This window comes from Garra rufa, chromosome 1, assembly GCF_049309525.1.
Source record: "Garra rufa chromosome 1, GarRuf1.0, whole genome shotgun sequence".
Lineage (NCBI taxonomy): Eukaryota > Metazoa > Chordata > Actinopteri > Cypriniformes > Cyprinidae > Garra > Garra rufa.
In genome coordinates, this window is record NC_133361.1 from 52,785,868 (window position 1) to 52,807,997 (window position 22,130).

Here is a 22,130-nt window from a genome sequence, read left to right on the forward strand (position 1 = left end):
AACCACGAGCAATACATTAGTTACTGTATTTACTAATCTTTATTAACATTAGTTAACGGAAATACAGTTGTTCATTGTTTGTTCATGTTAGTTCACACTGCATTAACTAATGTTAACAAAATTTTAATAATGTATTAGTAAATGTTGAAATTAACATTAACACAGATTAATAAATGCTGTATAAGTGCAGTTCATTATTAGTTCATGTTAACTAATGTGGTTAACTAATGTTAACTAATGAACCTTATTGTAAAGTGTTACCAGTTTAATAAATGTGACCCTGGACCACAAAACCAGTCAGGGGTCAATTTTTGAGATTTATACATCACCTAAAAGCTAAATAAATATGCTTTTCTGAGAATCTAAGGGTGCAAAAGATAAATCAAATATTTAGAAAATCGCCTTTAAAGTTGTCCACATGATATTTGTAGCTATGCATACTACTAAATCAAAAATTAAGTTTTGATATATTTGCGGTAAATTTTTTTACAAAATATCTTCACTGGAACATATTTACTTAATATCCTGATTAGGGATGCAACGATACCATTTTTTCAAAACCGATCCGATCCCAAAAATTCTGAGTATCGGCCGATACCGATACCAGTCCGATATCAGTGGGGGTATTTTACCTTCAAAACTAAAGAATGTATACAATTCACTTTGTCATTAAGGTTTATTTGTTTCAGGTAAAGAAAGAAACACCAAATCTGCTTGCACATTGTTGGATAAAAAAGGGGGGAAAAAAGAGAGTGCAATCAAATTCATAAATTCATATTGAGATCAATGTTTTAAAAATAACATTTTGAAAACAGAAATATTACAGATTTAAATAACTGAACAGATCTGCCAGCAGGTGGCGGCAAGACACTGATTTAATTACTGAATCATTTCATTGATTTGATTCATTCGAACGGATGGTTCATTCAGGAATAAAGCAAGTGACTCTCCGTTTGAATGGGAAATTGAATCATTTGACTAGATTCGTTTAAAAACGCACGTTCACTCATAAACGAAACACCGCTGTGTTTGAGTGGAGATGCGCAGCGGCTCAGTTGTGACTTGTTTCAGACCACTTTTGACGACGAAATAGAGCAAAATCAGGCAATAGTGTTATAGTCAGTCAATGAAAGTCATTTAATAATAACTTCTTATTTATTTTACTGCTGTATTAAACAATATCTCATTTACAAAGAGAGTATTAAAAGCTGTCCCACGGTTCGCGAAGTCCTTGTGTTCTTTTGCGTGATGCTTCAGAAGACGCTTGATTAAATTTGTGGTGTTGTAATTCAAAACACTACTTCCACCTCTTGAAACTTTGGCTTTGCAAATATTACAATTTGCAGGGCTACTAGATGCCGTATCAAGAGTAAAATATTTCCAGATCAGGGACATGTTTACCACGCTGAGGTACAGTAGACTTTGCATGTGAACTCGCCTGTCACACTCCGCTGTACCTGTCTAATCTCTCATGCTTTGATGTGGACCGCTCAAGCCACAGACACACAAACACAAAGAGCATGTGACCAGGAAGTGGCATTAAAACACTCGAGGGCAAATTCCACTCGAGCGCTGTCCACACGCTGCATCCCGCTCGACAACCGTCTCTCTCCGCTCAAACACGTGGATGGCATTTACATCGCCTGTCTTGATAACAGCCATCCATCCACCTGACCTTGGACTATAAACCTGCCCAATCTTCTCTACCTGTTCTATTACGGTAAAAAGCTGCTGTGTTTTCTGGGACATCAAACAAAGTGAAAAAAAAAAAAAAACTGACGAGAATAAATAATCAATATTTAATTATCTAACACAGGAAACATTATGAACCCTCCTCTATTACTGTAACTATCAAACTAAATTAAAACAATGAAATGTGGCCTTCGAATATTTGCATCTGCAAGTGATTGTTCAAGTAAAAGTAAGCAACACTTTTGATTTTAAGAAACTTAAAGGGACCTTACATTGTGGATCATGTTTCTGAGCCTCACTGTGTGTCATTACACGGGTTTCAATTCTCTCTCAAGCAAATATTAGTCAAATTATTCATTCTTTCATTCATTTTTCCTTCCGCCTTCATTACTGTATAGGATAGTAATGAGGAAGAGAGTGGAGGAACAAACCAAACCATCTACATGTGCAAATACTCAAACGTTCCCACGAAAATGATCAGGAAGTAAACTGACAAAAAATGTAAAAGATTCTTCAAAATGCACACGGAGGGAAAAGACCTAAGACTTAAGAATCTGTGATCTGAGACAAGTAATTACTGTAACGCTCAGATCTGAGGCCTGTGAAATATATTATCATCCATAGAGTTAAAGAAATAGTTCAGCCAAAAAAGAAAATTACTTTACGATTTACTCACCCTTTAGCCGTCCTAGATGCATTAGACTTTTTTCTTTCAGATGAATATAGTTGGAGTTATGTGTGACCCTGGACCACAAAACCAGTCTTAAGTCGCTGGGGTATATTTGTAGCAATAGCCAAAAATATATTGTATGGGTCAAAATTATTGATTTTTCTTTTATGCCAAAAATCATTAGGAAATTAAGTAAAGATCATGTTCCATGAAGATTTTTTGTAAAATTCCTACTATAAATATATCAAAATGTAATTTTTGATTAGTAATATGCATTGTTAAGAACTTAATTTGGACAACTTTAAAGGTGATTTTCTCAGTATTTAGATTTTTTTGCACCCTCAGATTCCAGATTTTCAAATAGTTGCATCTCAGCCAAATATTGTCATATCCTAACAAACCATACATCAACAGAAAGCTTATTTATTGAGATGATATGATATGATGTATACATCTCAGTTTTGTCAAATTTAACCTTATGACTGGTTTTGTGGTCCAGGGTCACATATAAAAAAAAAAGTCCTGGCTCTTCTAAGCTTTATAATGGCAGTGAATGGGTGTTGAGATTTTGAAGTCCAATAAAATGCATCTATTAATCATAAAAAGTACTCCACATGGATCCAGGGGGTTAATAAAGGCCTTCTGAAGTGAATCAATGTGTTTGTGTAAGAAAAATATCCATATTTAAAACATTATATAGAACTTCATTAACCCTCCGGAGCCGTGTGGAGTACTTTTTTATGGTGGATGGACGCACTTTATTGGTCTACTGAACATCAACTAGGGATGTTAACCGATGACCGTTTGACCGGTGGTTGACCGTATCAACGTTAACCGGTCAAAGTTGTCGGTAGTCGGTTAAAAAAAAAAAGTGCCGGTGCGTCTTTTACGCATTCTGAAGGTGCCTGTTTTATCCATTGGTTTTATCATGTTGCAGTCTATTAGGCAACATTCCGCATAAGATGGGCTTAGATTTGGAAATACATTACATCTAACGTTACATTTCAGTGGTAACCGATAAGGTGATGATGATCATCATCTTTCTTTATTATGGTTAGCACTAACGTTACCTCAACTAAAGCGGCGTCTCTTCGGAGCTGTCATTTTCTTAAATGAGCCGTGGCAATGTTTCAAATGAGCTTCTAACCTAGACAAACGCCTTTATTTTCAAAGCGATCACCTTGTACCCAAACCATTTGAAACTAAGGAGCCATTTGTCCTACGATTACATACAACAAGCTCTTCGGCGCTGCGTTTGCGGGACTCATGTTTCGCGCCGTAGGGGATTTTAAAAAAGTGACGTGAGTGGCGGTGTGTGTGTGTGTGTGTGTGTGTGTGTGTGTGTGTGTGTGTGTGTGTGTGTGTGTGCGGGAGGCAGAGCGGCAGATAGAGGCCGCGATCACACCGAACGCGTTTTTGCAGTTGGAGGCGCCTCTTTTGAATGGTTTTCTGTTGGCAGTGAGCGTTCTACGCGCTGCTTATGCGCCCAGGCGCCTCGCGTTTTCACCGCCTGCTGCGCCTCGCGTTTATGCAGGAGCGCTCTGAGCGCGTGAAGTTGAAAAAAAAAAATCAACTCTGAGCGGAAAAACGCCCAACGTCATTCGCGTTCTTTTCCATTGTCCAATCGAATGAATGGAGAGGCGGGCCTTCTGTTGTGGTGACGGAATTTTACGGTTGCTTTGGTGTCTATCGTGGGTAACCCGGAGCTGTATTATTTAGGGTTTCTGCTAATATGACAGTTTACTTAACAGCATAAAACTAAGATTTTAGAGTGCTCGCGCTATAATCCTTTGATTTGACTGACAGGACAGCTGTTTTGGTCGTTGCTTATCAACATTAAAAAAACGCAGCACGCTCTTTTATTAAAAGTCACCAAAAAAAGGCAGTGCTGTGCGCCTCGCGTTTTTAGAACTAACGGTGCGTTCACACTACAGCGTCAAATCCGCGCTCAGTGCCGCTGGCAACGCTACAAAGCCACTGCTTTGGGGAGTGTCAAATTTAGGGCAGAGCACGCCTCTGAAAAACAATGTTCACACCCTATTTACGTTCCATTGTATTCTTTTAACGGCGGTTCGCAAACTAAACTGTAGCGTATACTAACAACATGCAAAGTACATTTACTTTTGCGTGACTTTGTCAATAATATGTGATTTCACCTCAGTAATCCACCAGTTTCAGAAACACGCGTCATAATCTTGCCTTGCCTACTCTTCACAGCGATTGGTTGTCGCCGGCGTTTTGCGCTCGAAATTTGCATAAAGTTGAGGAATGTCCAACCTTTTGACGCTCTCAGCTGCTCTCAACGCCTTCTTCGCGCCGCTTCCAATCCCAAAATGCACCACGCGACCGTTTACGCTAAACTTCCACATGAATGAATTGAAAACGCTCGCTTCGCCCCGCTCGCTACGTGCCAGTGTGAACGCACCGTAAAAGACGCGTTCGGTGTGATCGCGGCCAGATGCGACAGAGTTGCGAAATTGCAGGCGCGGCTCGAAATGGCTGTTATTTCAAATAGCGTACCATATTTTAAACTAATCGGTTAACCGGTTTCAACCGGCTAATGAGGCTAGGTGGTCGGTCAAGAAATTTTTTAGTTTTCGCCATCCCTAACATCAACACCCATTCACTGCCATTATAAAGCTTGGAAAAGCCAGGATATATATGTAACTCTGATTGTATTCATCTGAAAGAAGTAAGTCATATACACCTCGGATAGCTTGAGGGTGAGTAAAACATGGGGTAATTTTAATTTTTGGGTAAACTATACCTTGAAAATGTAAAAAAAAAAAAAAAAAGTGTTTTAACAATAATACTTTAGTTCAGGAAAGATGCATTCAATTTCGAAGTGACAGAAATATTGAATGTCAGAATTTTTTTTATTACAAATAAATGCTGTTCTTTAGAACTTTGTATTCTTTAAAGAATCCTGAAAAAAGTATCAGTTTCCACAAAAATATGAAGCAGCACAACTGAACTGTTTTTAACATTGATAATAACAATTAGGCATGTAATAATATCAAAATTCACTATATGATAATATCGCGGTATGAAGTCCACGATATATGATATTTAAAAATTAATAATGAAGACTCTGAAAAAAATCTAATTTTGTACATTTTAAAGTTAAATTCTTCTATGTAATGCACTTTAAGAGTTCGAAATTAAGAGCTCCAACCCATGTTCTTAACTAAAAAACAAAAAAGTCACTGAATTGACTTGAACCTGTAAATTTTAAAGGGTATTTAACCCTCTTTTTATTTGTGGTATACTGTCTCAGTCTAAATTACATTCACACTGGTGTTTTAAAAGCCAAACAAATTAGAATATAATAATTATAATAACAACAACTAATTTATATTATTGTTATTATTGAGAGTAACAGCCATATATTGTAAAACAATTGCACTGTAAAATAAATGAAAATGAATATTAGGTATATTATTTATGCTTTACACTACAGTAGAGAAATTGCAATACTTCTTTCCTAAATTCTACAATTGTAAGAGATATTTTGAATTCAGACTGCAGTAATGTTACCTATTTAATCTGCTAGCTGTCAGCAATTCATACTGCACTTTTAAGCTTTTATTTTGACGGAAAACTGCAGCTTCAGTGAAAACAGGCTTACAAAAATATGTCTCACTCTAAATCTAGTGAAATGCTGTAATCATCTGCCGAAAATGAAGTATAACTGATGGCCATTGCGTTCCCAAATGTGCTAAACTAACAGCACATGCAATAAACGTTCACTTCACTCATTCACTGTGAACTGAGCCGTTCTGAGGTGCGGAAAACACAGGATCATGAGCTGATCGTCTGAACGAAGTGTGCGCTTTGCTTTGAAACTTGACAGACTTGATAAAGTGATTAAGCCATATTGTGCTTTCGGGTTTACTTCGTTTGACAGAAACTGTGCCAAAGCATAATTGCCCAAAACACAACTTTAAAGACCTTTTGTGCTAGAATATAGGTTTGCACGGTATACCGGTACTACGGTAGTATCGCGATACTAAAGCTTAAAAATACCCGCGGTGCCATTGCATTTTTGAAACGGTAGTACCGTAAGATACGTTGTATGCACGGCAGGAACACTGTTGAAAACGTTCACGCAGTTTTGCTATCGTGATACCACGATATTGACAACATTACTACATCCCTAATAACATTTTCTGTTTCTGAGGAGCAAATCAGCATATTAAAATGATTCACAGGAATAAATAGCATTTTAAAACATATTAACATAGAAAATAGTTACTTAAAATTGTAATAATATTTCATAATATTACTGTTATTTTACCAAATTAATGTCTTTGGAATTAAAATGTAAAGAGTAAATATTGCGTAAAATAACTCATTTACACATATACGATAGATAAACTGTGTAATATCCATTTGTCAAGGTTGTTGGCATATTTTGAAACTGACACTAAAGGAAAACAGCAGGGTTTGAAAGTTCAATTTCTGGGAATCAGTTCAAAACACTGATATTTTAAGCTAATCTGACACATCAATATGAAGATGTACACTGTGAGTGATTTAATAACACGAACGCAAACGCCATCTCTTCACTTCGACTCTCATTTCGCTTTCTGAAGCCAATTTGAATTCTTGAGCGATACTTGAGACGCTCACTCTCTTGCTTTACAACAGCTGTACACAGCTCTGCTCAATGATTTCGAAACACGATTACAGTCAAGCTCCTTAATAATACTGGATAATACGTACAACAGATGTCTGCAATGAGGGGAAACACACACACACAGCAGAGGAGTTTCTCCCAGATTAGAGAAGTCATGTCAGCGAGGTGTTAGATTGAGTTTATTCAAGTCTCTCCAAGCCTAAAAAGGCTGTAGACCAAGGAAATGACTCTTGTGCAAAGTCACTCAAACGCAGTTCTAAAGAAAAACGATTGTGAATGAAAACACTCGAGCAGGTGGAAAGGGGAAGCATGTGTCATTTAGTTTGGTGATGCTAGCACTTCATCTTTAAAGCTGTGAATGATCTCAGGGTGTTTTGAAAGAGGAGTAAACGGAAGTCAGGTTTTGGTGGCCGAAAAGGTATTTTAGTATACTTACGGATGCGCCTTCATCTCGATGTAGTTTTTAGGAATGAAACCGTCTTTGCCGTTTAGTTCTGCCTTATACCAGTTCTGATCGCATTCTTCATTTAATACCTGTGAACAGAAGAGAAGACGATTAATATTGATTAAACGGGATTCATTATCCTGCTGTGATTGCATTACACTATAATTTGCACACAGCATTATTTTGTTACGCAGAACAGGATCCTGCTGAATTATCACAAGCACATGAGTCATTTTAGTCAAGACCGCTATGAAAAAGCAGCATTGGAGAGTTCAAACATCTGTGTAAAAGCGCAATGCAAGACTAGTCATGCTAACTAACGCCCAGTACTAACCACCTGCATTCTGGTCATTTATCTTATTTTAGCATCAGTAGATGTGTGAAGACGGAAAAAAAAAACGTGTGTGGTGAGGTGTTGAAAGTCGATTGGATGCTAAATGTATATGTGGACTGAGGCTTTTTCAGTTTAGGTTTTAGAGAACCACCGATCTGACCCAATTCAAAATGCACGAAAAGCAGCAGCTCTTAATTTAAACAACAAAATGTAAAAAAAATTTGTTGTTTTTATTCACTTCTAGAAACAATTCTGTTGGGAAATATTAATTCTGAGAAAAAAAAAATCCATAAAGAGCAATGAGCAGTAAGTCCTTTAAAGGGAAAAATGCTACCCCCCCTTCTTAAAGTTAGTTATAGATGAAAACAAAAGTAAATAAAAATCTAAAGAAAGAATAAAGATACAATGTGGCAGACAAATATCCAATATAGACAGACACCGACTTAAAAAAATACTTATTAACAAACAATATTTAACCCTTTACAAGCAACATTTTAGATATTCTAAATGGGAAGATTACTCAAGAAGTGGTGCTCATAAAGGGTTAAATTTTTGCTGTAATCGAATATTATCTCTAAGTTAGCTTTAGATGAAAGACTCATATATATATATATATAAAAAAAACAGAATTATCGGCTGACAGACACTAATTAAAAATAGATTAAAAATAATAATAATAAAACATGAACATTTATTGTTTTAGTTAATGTCTCCAAATGATGTATTAATGATTTTCTGCAAAATAAATAAATAAATAAATACTGAAACAAAAATATGGGAAGAATACTCAAGATATAGTGTTCCTAAAGGGTTAAATCTTTGCTGCAAAATAAATACTGTAAAAAATATATGAGAAGACTACTCAAGAAATGGTAATCTAAAGGGTTAAATCTTTGCTGTAATCAAACATTATCCTTTTAAATTAGCTTTAGATGAAAGAAAATATATAATAAACAAAAGAAATATTGGCTGACAGACACTGATTAAAAATATACTAACAACAATAATAATAATAAAACATTAACAATTATTGTTTTAGTTAATGTCTCCAAAATAAATAAATGAATACAGAAAAAAAATACGATGAGATGGGAAGATTACTCAAGAAATAGTGTTCCTAAAGGGTTAAATCTTTGCTGTAATCTAACATTATCATTTAAGTTAGCTGTAGATGAAAGAAAATATTTTAAAAACAGAACTATTGGCTGACAGTAGTTAAAAATAGATTAATAAATGAAAATGTATTGTTTACTCCAAATAATGTTTTAATGATTTTCTGCAACAAATACTGTAAAAAAAAGACAATGAGATCTCTAAATGGGAAGACTACTCAAGAAATGGTGCTCGTAAAGGGTTAAATCTTGCTGTAATCAAACATTATAAATTAGCTGTACAGTAGATAAAAGAAAATATCTAAAAAAACAAAAACATGATTAAAAAATAGATTAATAACAAAAACATGAATATTTATAGTTTTAGTTATTGTCTGGAATGATGCTGCAATGATTTTCTGTAATAAATAAATGAATAAATACAATTTTAAAAATACAATGAGATCCCTAGATGAGAAATAGTGCTCGTTTAGAGTTATATTTTTGCTGTAATCAAACAGTATCCCTTTAAATCAGCTAGATGAAAGAAAATATCTAAAAACCAAAAATATTGGCTCACAGACACTGATTAAAAAATAGATTATTAATAATAAAAATAAAATTTAAACAACAAAATTTGGTGTTTTAGGTAATTTTTCGAAGTCATGTAATGATTTCCTACAAAAAAAAAGACTAACTAATAAATAAATAAAAATACAATAAGATACTATAATACTATTTATTAAAGTAATAGATTATTATTAAATATAATAATAACAATAATAATGACAAACATTTATTGTAGTTAGTGTCTTGAAATGATGTTGTAATGATTTTCTGACAATAAATAAATAAACAAATAAAAAAAATAATGCTTGTAAAAGGTTAAATCTATGCTGTAATCAAACATTATCCATTTAAATTAGCTGTGGATGAATACAAATACCTAAAAATAGTAAAATATTGGCTGACAGACACTGATTTAAAATAGATTAATAATAATAATAAAAAAACATGAATATTTATTATTTTAGTTAATGTCTGGAATTATGCTGTAATAATTTTCTGCAAAACAGTATAAAAAACAAATAAACAAATAAATAAATAAACTCATAAATACATAAATATATATATATATATATCTATCTGTAAATGGGAAAACTACACAAGAAATAGTGCTCTTAAGGGGTTAAATATTTGCTGTAATAACATGATACCTTTATGTTAGCTGTAGACGAAAGAAAATATTTAAAAACCAAAAATATTGGTTAATAGACACTGATTAAAAACAGATTAATAATAATAGAAATAATAAAAAAAACACAAATATTCATTGTTTTCATTGAGATGTCAAAAATAAATATTTAAAAAAAAATCTCTAAATGGGAAGATTACTAAAGAAATATTGCTCATAAAGGGTTAAATGTTTGCTGTTATCAAAGTAGAACTGCAAAACGATTAGTCGCAATTAATCAATTCAAAATAAAAGTTTGTTTACAAACTATTTGTGTGTGCTATGTATATTATGTATATACACACACATACATGTACATATATACACCAAAATTATATACAAGTGTTTACATACACACAAATATTTTTTAAATATATATACACGTGTATTTATATATACACAGGACACACGTATAGTACGTAAACAAACGTATTTTGAATCGATTAATCATGACTAATCGTTTTGCAGCTCTAAAGCAAACGTTATCCCTTTAAGTTAGCTGTACATGAAAGAAAATATCTGGCTAAAGGACATCTAATATGGAAAGATGCTGATTTAATAGTAAATATGTGATCACAAAACCAGTCATAAGGGTCGTTTATTTTTATTGAAATGTATACATAATCTGAAAGCTGAAAAATAAGCTTCCCATTCATGTATGGTTTGTTAGGATAGGACAATATTTGGCCGAGATACAACTACTTGAAAATCTGGAATCTGAGAGTGAAAAAAAAGTTCTTAGCAATGCACATTACTAATCAAAAATTACATTTTGATATATTTACAGTAGGAAATTTACTAAATATATTCACAGAACATGACCTTCACTTAATAATATTAATATCATTTTGCCACATACAATGTATTTTTGGCTATTGCTACATATATACCCGTGCTACTTAAGAAATAAATCAGTATAAAATATTCAATCAATTGTGCATGCATTATGTTGAGACTGTCACAACAGATCAGCTTTCAAATCACTTTGCTCCAAAAGGAAAGCATGCTGCCCCTGCATTCATATTCTCTGCACTGGCCAACATCCTTTTCACTAGCAGTCAAATGTGGGAGGGAAGGTGGGGGACCAAATATCTGCCAGAGAACAGACTCAAAACTGTGGTTTGGAGGAAACAGAGCGTGCAACATCCTTCCGCTGCAAAGATTGATGGGTAGACAACCAAAGGAAGAGGACAGAAAGAGAAAGTTTGACGACAAGGGATGGACCGTTCACCACAAATGGGTCGGGAACAATTAAAACGTGGGAACAACCGCTAAATGGCCAACCTGATGCCCATTTCCACTCTATATGGCAACAAATGATCACTGAAAAGAATGCTGGTGGTTTCCTTATGCGGTTTTAGCATCTGGTTAGCACCTTTGTGGTTCACTTTTACTTTAGAATGCGTGAGAAATGTAGCTATCTAACATCCAACTAATATGACTCGTTAATGCAGGACAAATTATACCTGCGAATAATTCAGAAATACGCCAGTTTTCACGCAAACTCATTGAACAAATGTTTAAAATCTTGCCAGATCACTGCAATTCACCTTAAGTAATTTCGGCTAATGCAATCTCTGACTACACCTTAAAAAAAAAAAAAAAGGACAGAAAACATCCTACTTACCATTTTTGCAAACAACGCTCGTCTTTTTTTGACTCATGCATACAATTTGGCATTCATAACTGGAAATAAGTGGGTGCACATGCAGAAGACGACGTGTTTGGGCGGTTCACGGGACGCTTTCAGTGCAGCAGCAAACCCACAACGAGCAATACAGAGAGAATTGATTGCGCCGTGCTCTCCCTGATGCATACTTAAAACGTAATAGGGCGCTAACAGCTCTCAGCGAAACCCAAAAGACAGTGATGAGATTGACACCATCCACTCAGCGGCTTCAATCTGGAGTGAAAGCTACAGACGGCCATCATTTATTTATTTAGAGAAAGAGAGAGCGCGATCTCTGCCCGCATCAAGTTTGGATCTGATCATTTACCCGACCACACTTACAACAAACATATTTCTCACACATGATGTTTTTTCTGCACTGAGGCTGCAGCTATAGACTGCAATAGTTATCATAGTGTACTATAAGCTCCTTTCACATGTACAGTCTTCACTGGTAAATTATCGTTAGATCATCATGTGTGAACAGGATATTTGCCGAAGCCGTTTAAAGGTCATTTCTGGTTAATGATGCCACAGAATTTGCCGGTATTTTGAAATTGATGTGTGAATGGTGCTTTACCGGTAAAAAGAGGGAATGTCGTTGCCTGTGTGAACAGCGCATTTTTGTATTTACCAGTTACCAGTAATTTTACGGCAGTTTACTGGTATTACTGTGTAAAAGTGGCTATAGACTGCAACCTATTATAATTATTTAAACATAATCAGATTAAAAAAGGTTAGTTATTATTTTGCATTTTGATGAGGCTTAAACATAAAGCTGTTACAATTCTCAATAGCCTACTCTAATGCAGAAATAGGGCCCCTATGAAATCCCCTTATGAAGTTTTATTTTTTCCCGAATCCATTTTTTTGTTTTAATAGTTCAATTAAACTACTAATCAAAAAATATTTCTAATTAACTGAAATCATGAAACTTAGTAGCAATTTATTAAAAGTCAAACAAAAAATTATTTTTAGGGCCATATAAATTACATCTTTCCCCCCAAAATTAAATTTTTCTGAACTGTTTTAATGGATAAAATATATTGTACTCATCAAAAAGCATGTATACTTATTGAAATCATAAAATTGACCATAATTAACAGCAATTTAATAAAAGTTTGAAAAAAAAAAAAAAAAAACTTTAGGGAAATATAAAATACGTTTTATTCTCAGTTTTTCTGAATTCCATTTTAATGATTTATTAAAATTGTAATAATCAAAACAATCTTTAATTGATTTATTTTACCAAAAAAAGGGATTTTTTTTTTTTTAGTGTTGTACATTTAATTTTTCATGGTAAATATATGAAGGCATAAACCACTAGTTTATCTTTTGATCAAACGATTAAAATTAAGCAAATGAAAAATAAAAATAAATTTGAAAATTGAATAAAAATTACAAAAATTTATTTAAAAACAAAAAATTTAATTGCATTTAACAAAGTGCTACACAACAGAGATGAAAAATTTGTTCTAATTACAATTGTATTAGTAGTATATAAGGCCCTATGATTTTTTTTCCAATTAAATTTTTTTTCATAATTAAAAATATTTCACAAAAAGCATCTAATTAATTGAAATCATGAAACATACAATCTAACAATAATTTATTAAAAGTTTAACAAAAATGAAAGGACAGTTTTATTTTTTCTCAAATTCAGTTTTATTTATTTATTTGACTAAATTCCCTGTTTTCCATTCATTTTCTAGATTCTGTTTTAATGGTTTCATCAAATTTTAATAATCAAACGCATCTCTATCTGACTTTTAATATGTACTTATTTATTCATTTATTTCAGAAATACTTCATTGTAATAGCACCATCATTACATTAAGTCCTATATTTCTGTCACAATTTCTTCAAGTTAAATCGCACTTTTATTTTAACGGGTTGCTTTTAAGACCTTGAAGTTTCTGTTTGCATATGATATGACGATAGTTTTCCTCACAAGAAATGCTAAAATGCTCCTGAAGTGACTCTCAGAGCAGTTCTAGAGATTGTTTGTGTGTTTATGTACTCATATATTTAGATGGCAGCATCTGTGCCATTTACACAGAGACACACAGAACATGCAGGATTTATATTTAAATAGTATTTTTGTGGCCTAATATTTACATACACTAGTCTATATTGCGTCTTGATTTAAGTTTACTTTGGATTTATTCATCCAAATTGTGGCACATTGCATGACTATCAGCGTTATACAGTAAATTCCATTTCTCCGTCACGATTTCTTCAAGTTAAACCGCACTTTTAATTTGACGGGTTGCTGTGAAGACGTTGAAGTTTCTGTTTGTATATGACACAATTATTTTCCGATCGCAATCCAAATGTGAACAGAAACACGATCTGTGACTGGTGTGCAAGATTTAAAACAACATCTAATAAATTCTAATGAAAATATTTACAGGAAAGACTCGTGATACAGGAAATCCAAACGGATAAGTGCAACATCAAAGGTGTCTGCAAATTCTGTTTTCACTTTTAGACAACTGTTGATCTGAAAATAAGACTATCAAGAATGGAAGTTCACAAGATCAGCAAAGACTGTGTAAAGGTCCAGGGCCTAATGGCTGTCTTGTAATATTGCACCGCTTCATTTTAATGTCACACTAAAGAACCAGTGTGTGTTCACATTGATCTTACGTTTCTGGACCAGTTACAAATGGAACAAGATGGAAGATTCTGAGATCAAGCCAACAAGCTTCAGGGAAGTGGCCTCATTCTCTCGTCTGAGAGAGGGAATGATCGTAGAGAGGAAATGAAAGTAACCAAAAAAGTGCATCGCGGGAACTACACAAGTGTTCTTGCATAACTGCCATTATGCTTCGAGCTGCTTCAAGCATGTGATCTCTTTTGTTTGACATTTTCTGTCATCATAAAGGCAGACTATTATCAGACCGCATGTGTTGGTTACAAAACCTCAAGCAGGCCTGTTCCCAGAAGAATAAAGAACACAAACCAGACGTTAAAAACAGATATTTACACATACCATCTACAGATGGCAGTTATTATACACAGTAATTGTTATGGTTGTTATACACGAAGGTTTATAATTTTACTAACAATCTTGCACACAATATTGCATAAGGTGCCACTTTCAGTTGGAAGTGCAAATGTAAGCAGTTTAAACTTTTAACAAAATGCATGTGTTTTTCAAACTAACAAGAGCTAATAATTATTTGCACTTCTCTCACACAGAAACAACACCACGCCTACATTGCCAGATCAAAATTAGATAGTGCCAGTTATAATCAGTGGAGATATGACGTGTCAGTCGATGTCTTCAGTTGATAAACACGCCTTTTCTATTTCTGATGCGCTGCACCACCAGCTAATTTACATGGTCTTGATTGCCAGTAATTATTTCATTAAAAATTATGCCAACTGATTGACACGTCTGTTATTATCATTCATTATATATTTAAGATCTGCCCATTATAACTGTCAGCTTATGTTGCTTTTGGTCTCTTGCTGCCAATCATTTTTTTTTCTTTTAGCGGATTTATATAAATAAATGTTAATCATAAAACTGGTCTATTCTAGAAAATCCCACACAAAGTTAGTTTCTAAAGCCGTGGATTTCACTGAAAAAGAAAATCATAAGTAACTACGCATTTACTTCAGTCTGCAGTCAATGTAAAACAAGTGGGTATTAAAAAATAAATAAAGAATATGGCTAGTGGTTGACCAATATCAGCTGATTGAGATATATATAAAATATATAAATATTTTTTTTAATAAAAAAGTAATTAAATTAAAACAAAACTAAAATTAAATAAAGTTTAATATTTAGGTTTGACATTAAGTACAAGCTGTAATAAATTAAAATACTAATAAAACAATAAAAATAAATACCATAAAATATTACTGAAAATAATAAAACAAAATACAAACAGCAGCAAAATAAAATAAAATAAATGCTAAATTCTGAAAATTAATATTTAGGGTTAACCAAAAAGTATAAACAGTATTGAATTTAGGAAAAAAAACAAACAAAGATAAAAATATGTAACAAAATGATAAAAATAATAAAACTAAATATAAACAAAAATAAAACAAAATAAAGTTAAATTCTGAAGTTTAATATTTAGGGTTAGCCCTAGGTACAAGCTGTATTAAATAAAAAAATAAAACCTAATAAAAAAATATTAAAATAATAAAACAAAATACAACAATAAAATGAAAAAAAAAAAACTTCAATATTATTTATTAAGGTTATTATTTTAATTTATTTTTTTATTAAGATTAATATTTATGGTTAACCCCAAGTATAAGCAGTATTAAATTAACAAAAAGTAAATAAAATAAAATAATAATAAAATAAAATGCTAAAGTTGAAAGCTGAAGTTTTAAAATAATAATAAAATAAAAAACAAATTAAGTAAGCAATATATAATAAATAAACAACACAATTGAAATAAAAAAAGCACAAATTATATTAAAATTAAATTAAAATTAATTTGTACTAAATTAAAATAATAAAAAATAAAACGCAACAAAATATAAACAAAACAAATGAAAAATAAAATAAATTATTGAAATAATTGAATATAATGAAAATCAAATCAAATATAACAAAATAATACTAAAAATAATAAAACAAAATAAAAAAGAACGATAAAATAAAATGAAAACAAAACAAATATTGATGTTAAATTCAGAAGATTAATATTTTGGGTTAACCCTAAGTATAAGCAGTATGAAATTTAAATAATAAAACAAATGAAATAAACAAAAAATATATACACAAAAATAAATAAATAAAAAATTAAAAAGTTGAAGTTGAATGCTGAAGTTAAATGCTTGGGGTTAACCTCAAGTATGGGCAAATCATGTATTATGTATACTGTATATTTTTTTTAAACTAAATAGTAAATGTCATATATAAACACCTCTGGTAGCTATTTCAAGGCATGCCAGTACAGCTCCTATCATAAATATAAATTAAATAAATACATAAATATCCCACATGAATCTAAAAAAAAAAAAATAGTAGGTCAAGATTATTTTCTAAAACATTTCAAATTCAAAATAAAATCTGTCAAAAATGTTATTATAATCTGGTTTCTTAGGCCAGTATTTTTTCGGCCAGTTAAAATAATGAGCATGCAAGAGTAAACAAGCGTGATTGGCTCTTTTTAACTTCTCCCATTATGAAGTCAGTGATGGCAGATCTATATTAGAGATCAACTGGACGAACTCAGACACTCACAATTTCCATTTTCAACAAAACACCTCTGTTTTTTCACCCAATACACTCTTGAACTTGAAACATCTGATCAGAGAGAAAGCAAGCGATTTGCTTTGTTGGCAGTTTCATCGGCGGACACAAGTGCGTTCTTGTGAACGGCCGTTCGCTGTGGCCTACACTTTCTCTCTCACTTACAAACACAATCTCTATCCATTGTCAAGTCGCTGTGTCAACAGCCCCCAGCGCTCACCCTCGCTTTTAATCAGACACAGTAATGGCACTTTCGTTTTGTGTGGCAGAGATAATCTCATCCGCAGCTGTTGTGGCCTTCTGCTCCAACCAACAGCCGCTGCTTCACCGGCCGGGATGAGAAGACGCATCGGGATGCCCACAATGCACTGCAACCACCTCTACTTGAGTCAACAGGTCAAAACTGGTAAATGGCTTAGAATAAGAGCGGTGATTGAAATTACGCATTTGCTGTTTATTTAACGTCATCAGATGAGAGTCAAGGTTAAAGTTTTCATTGACTGACAGAGACAGGAGGAGTGGCAATGCAATCCGGAAAGGATTGCAATGCATGAAGGGGTAGATTATCTGAACGTGTGGATTAATCTGGTGTGCGGACCATCATCTGCTGTTGCTGACAAACAAAAAAAAAAAAAAAAAAAAAAAACCCCGAAAAATTAAAATGAATTTAATTAATATTAATTGAAGTTTAATATGTATGTTTAACTGTAAGTATAAGCAGTATTAAATTAAATTAATAATTATAAAAAAAACAGAAGCATTTTTTTAATAACATTAAAAATAATAATACAACATGCAAAAAAAAAAAACTGATGTTAAAATTAAAGAAAAAAAATTTGAAATTAAATTCTGAAGTTTAATAAAAAAATAAATAAAATAAAACTAAAATATATATAACAAAAATACTACAAAAAAAAAAAAACTAATTGAAGTTAATTTCTGAAGTTTAATATTTAGGGTTAACCCTAAGTAAAAGCAGTATAAATGTAAAATAAATAACATAATAAAATACATAAAATAACACGAAAATACAATTTAAAAAATACATTTAAGTTAAATGTTTAGGGTTAACTCTGTATAAACAGTAATAAATCTAAATAATATTTATAAAAAAAATTATGTTAAATTCTGAAGCTGAATATTTAGGGTTAATCCTAAGTATAAGCATTATTAAATTAAAATAACAAAACAAAATATAAACAAAAATACAATTAAAAAAATACATACATACATTTTAGTTAAATATTTAGGGTTAACCCTAAGTATAAGCAGTATTAAATTAAATTAATAATTATAAAAACATTTATAGAATTTATATAAAAACATAAAATAACAAAAATAATAATACAACATACAAACAAAAATAAAAAGCTGATGTTAAATTCTGAAGTTGAATATTTAGGGTTAACCATAAGTTTAAGCATATTAAGCATACAACTTTAGAAAACAAAAATACAGTTTTAAAAATAAATAAATAAATTGGAGTTAACCCTACGTATAAGCAGTATAAACAAACATATAAAATAATAATAAAACAAAACAAATAAAAATACAATAAAAATAAAGCCAAAAAAACAAAAATTGAAATTAAATTCTAAAGTTCAATATTTATGGTTTACCCCAATATGCAGTAATACATTTAAAAAATACAAATAAATGAATACAAATAAAAAAATTAAATTAAATTACTTGAGGTTAAGTTCTTCTGCAAAAATGTAATAAAAAATAGCTTTTTTCTTTTAGGAAGTAAATGGAGCATTATATTGACACTATACAATTTTATGAAACAAAAAGCAATTAAAATGGTGAAAGTTTGTAAACACTAATATGTTTAATATAAAAACTAAAATAAAAAACCCTCTAGTGTATAACTGGTTTATATAATGTATAATGTTTATTCTTTATATTGTGAATAATGTATGTCATACACATGTAATTTTACCTTGTTAATAATAATAATAATAATAATAATAATAATAATAATAATACTTAAAAAAAAGAATTGAATAAAAAAAAAACATGGCCATGACTGAGTTTGTTATGCTTCCGGCTTGTATCAGCTTGCTTTCTGATTGGATATTGTTTCGTTTCACCTGATAATCTGTGCATTTGTCAGAATTTCTGATCATAAATATTCAACATGTCGAATATTTACGATTCGCAAACGGGACGCCTCCGAGCAGATTCAGTCAATCTTAACACACCGCACACCACAGGGATGTCTACAGTAAGATAATCTTTAGAACCACCAAGATAATCGGACATTACCTAGGATTGTCAGAAGGGGAGAAATTGGGCCAAAATCAGCTTGATCATCTTCTGGTGTGTACCCAGCTCAAGTAATGCTTCCTGAAGCAATGAAAATTTCAGAAAAGTGTAAAGCATAAGCAAGAAATGAACTTTGAAATCATGCAAACTGTAAGCTCATATAATAGAGGCCAGTCGGTCGTATTATAACCCATGCGCTGTTATCAACACTGCCATCCACCACTTCACAAAGGGTCAGGGCACGCTACACCACCACAGACGCTGATGTGCGCTACAACAAGGCTTCTTTTCATCCCAGCGTCCGCTCTCACAAAGACACCAGTGTGCACGCTAGTGTCAGTCTCTGCTTATGACTGACTGGACTGTCAGTCTGTCAAACACAAAGACTCAGCATGACATTTTAACATCAGCCAGTGAAAGAATGCTGAGAAAGGGAATGGACAACAGCCATTTTTTTTTTTTTTTTTTAGAAAATGACCAATCGTTTCACTAGATATGACCCTTATTCCTCAGCAGGGATCATGTTGAGGCCTTTGAAGCTGAAATTTGGACCTTCAACCCATTGATTCCCATTTAAGTCCACTATATGGAGTGTATTTGATCTAGGGTGGTTTATAAAAATATATATAATTTAAAAAAAGGCTAAAAAGTTTTAAAAAAAGTTAAATTCTGAAGTTTAATATTTACAGTTAACTAAGTATAAGCAGGATTAAATTAAATAATAATTCTAGAAAAATATATAATAATATAATATAATATAATATAAAAAATAACAATAAAATAATAATACAACATTAAATACAAAAATAATTAATACAACAATAAAATAAAATAAAAAACTTAAAAAAAATGAAGTTAAATTCTGAAGTTTGATATTTACGGTTAACCCTAAATATTAGCAGTATTAAATTTAAATAATAATTGTAAAAAAACAAATATAAAAACAACAACAAATAAAACAAAATACAAATAAAACTAATTGAAGTTCATTTCTGAATTTTAATATTTAACGTTACCCTAAGTATAAGCAGTATAAATTTAAAATAAATATTAAGTTCAATTCTGATGAAGTTTAATATTTAGGGTTAACCTCAACTATAAACAGTATAAAATTAAAATAACAATAAAAACATAATAAAATACATAATATAACAAAATAATTATAAAAATAAAACAAAACAAAACATAAACAAGCATACAATTTAAAAAAATAAAATAAATAAAAATACATTTATGTTAAATATTTAGGGTTAACCTAAAGTATAGGCAGTTTTAAATTTAAATAGAAACTGGTGCTAAATTCTGAAGTTGAATATTTAGGGTTAACCCCAAGTATAAGCAGTATAAAATTAAATAATAATAATTAAAAAAAAAACCAATAAACGTAATACAATACATAACATAACAAAATAATTATAAAAATAATAAAACTAAATATAAACAAAAATACAAACATTTAGGTTAAATATTTAGGGTTAACCCAAAGTATAAGCAGTTTTAAATTTAAATAATAACTAAAAAAAACAAATAAAACAAAATATATAAAAAAAAAAAAAATACAATTAAAAAATTTTAGTTAAATATTTAACTAAAGTATAAGCAGTATATATTTGGTCTGGGATGCTTTTGGTGTTCAGTTCTGAGCATGCTTCCTGAAGAAAGAGGAACATCTTGATTAAGCAATCTGACGAATGCTCCCTAATTGTATTCATTCAAGATCAAAAAGCAAAGAGATCAAGCACTTTTGATGGCAGAATTTGATTCAAAATGCTCATATTACTGCAGTAGGACAAAAGGACAAAACCCATTTTAAACCTAATAAAGTGGAGCTGGCGTAATTATAAAGTTTGACCTCATTATGAAAGCAAAGAGTCCTTGTTGTAGATTTACTCCCAAGATGCACTTTTCATGCATAACGTGGACTGACTCAGCACTCGTTTAGACGTGATGTCACTGCGCTTAATTACCCCTACAGATGAGGAGGCCAAGGTCACGCCGCTGCCGCAAATTACCGCAATTACCAGGCTTTGATTACGGTTAAGTGGCATTGTTACACTTGGGTTTGCTTGTGACGCTGTTTGTGCTGACCCTGGAGAAAACACTGAAAACATCAAGAAATGCAGAAATGGAAACTCTGAATGGAGACTCGTCTCGACTTTACAAAAGGCGTTTTGCGTTTTCATTCACAATCAGAGGCAGCTGCCAGAGTCAATCAGCAGTCATCAATTTTGTCCTGATTCGCAGCTCTCCCGCTGGGACCAGTGATTGCTGATTAAATACAGCTCGCTTGCACTTGTGCACCGGGAATCCATTTCATCATACTTCAGGGAAATAATGAAGTCTGTTTAAATTGCTTTCCTGAAAGCAAACGACTTTGATCAGAATCATTTTGCTGATTTTTAGAAAGAAACATTCCTGCAAGTCTCTATGATAATGAATAATGTATTATGTATGTATTACATACAAATAAATAAATAAAACAATAAATATATAACATAAAATAATAATTAAAAAAATATTACAAACAAAAATAAAATGTAATTTTAATTCTAAGTTTATTATTTAGGGTTAACCCCCTAGTAAAATCAGTATAAATAAAAAATAAACAAATACACAACATAAACTAATTTAAAAATATCAACAAAAATAAAGTAAAATAATAAGAAAAATAAAAATAAATAAAATGTAATTAATGTATAACATGAAACACTAATTTAAAAAAAAATCTACAAAAATAAAATAAAAAGTATTAAGAATAAGCAGTGAAAAATAAAATAAATAAATAAAACTAAATATATAACAAAACTAAATGTAAAAAAAAAAAAAAAAAAAATTTAGGATTTAATTTCAATTTTTGATAT

The 22,130-nt window shown here is 31.5% G+C and overlaps 1 protein-coding gene and 1 long non-coding RNA gene across 2 annotated transcripts in view; both read right to left on the reverse strand.

Moving 5' to 3' along the window:
* Nucleotides 1–1,662, reverse strand: part of bptf (bromodomain PHD finger transcription factor) — a 43,022-nt gene extending 41,360 nt beyond the window's left edge. Inside the window, exon 1 of the mRNA XM_073833145.1 lies at nucleotides 1,583–1,662. Coding sequence (XP_073689246.1) covers nucleotides 1,583–1,662 — 80 coding nt within the window. The remainder of the gene's footprint in view (nucleotides 1–1,582) is intronic.
* A 5,773-nt stretch (nucleotides 1,663–7,435) lies between these two features.
* The window catches only part of LOC141326354 (uncharacterized), a 45,368-nt gene continuing 30,673 nt past the window's right edge, over nucleotides 7,436–22,130 (reverse strand). The window contains exon 3 of the long non-coding RNA XR_012353880.1: nucleotides 7,436–7,535. This is a non-coding gene — a long non-coding RNA (uncharacterized lncRNA). The remainder of the gene's footprint in view (nucleotides 7,536–22,130) is intronic.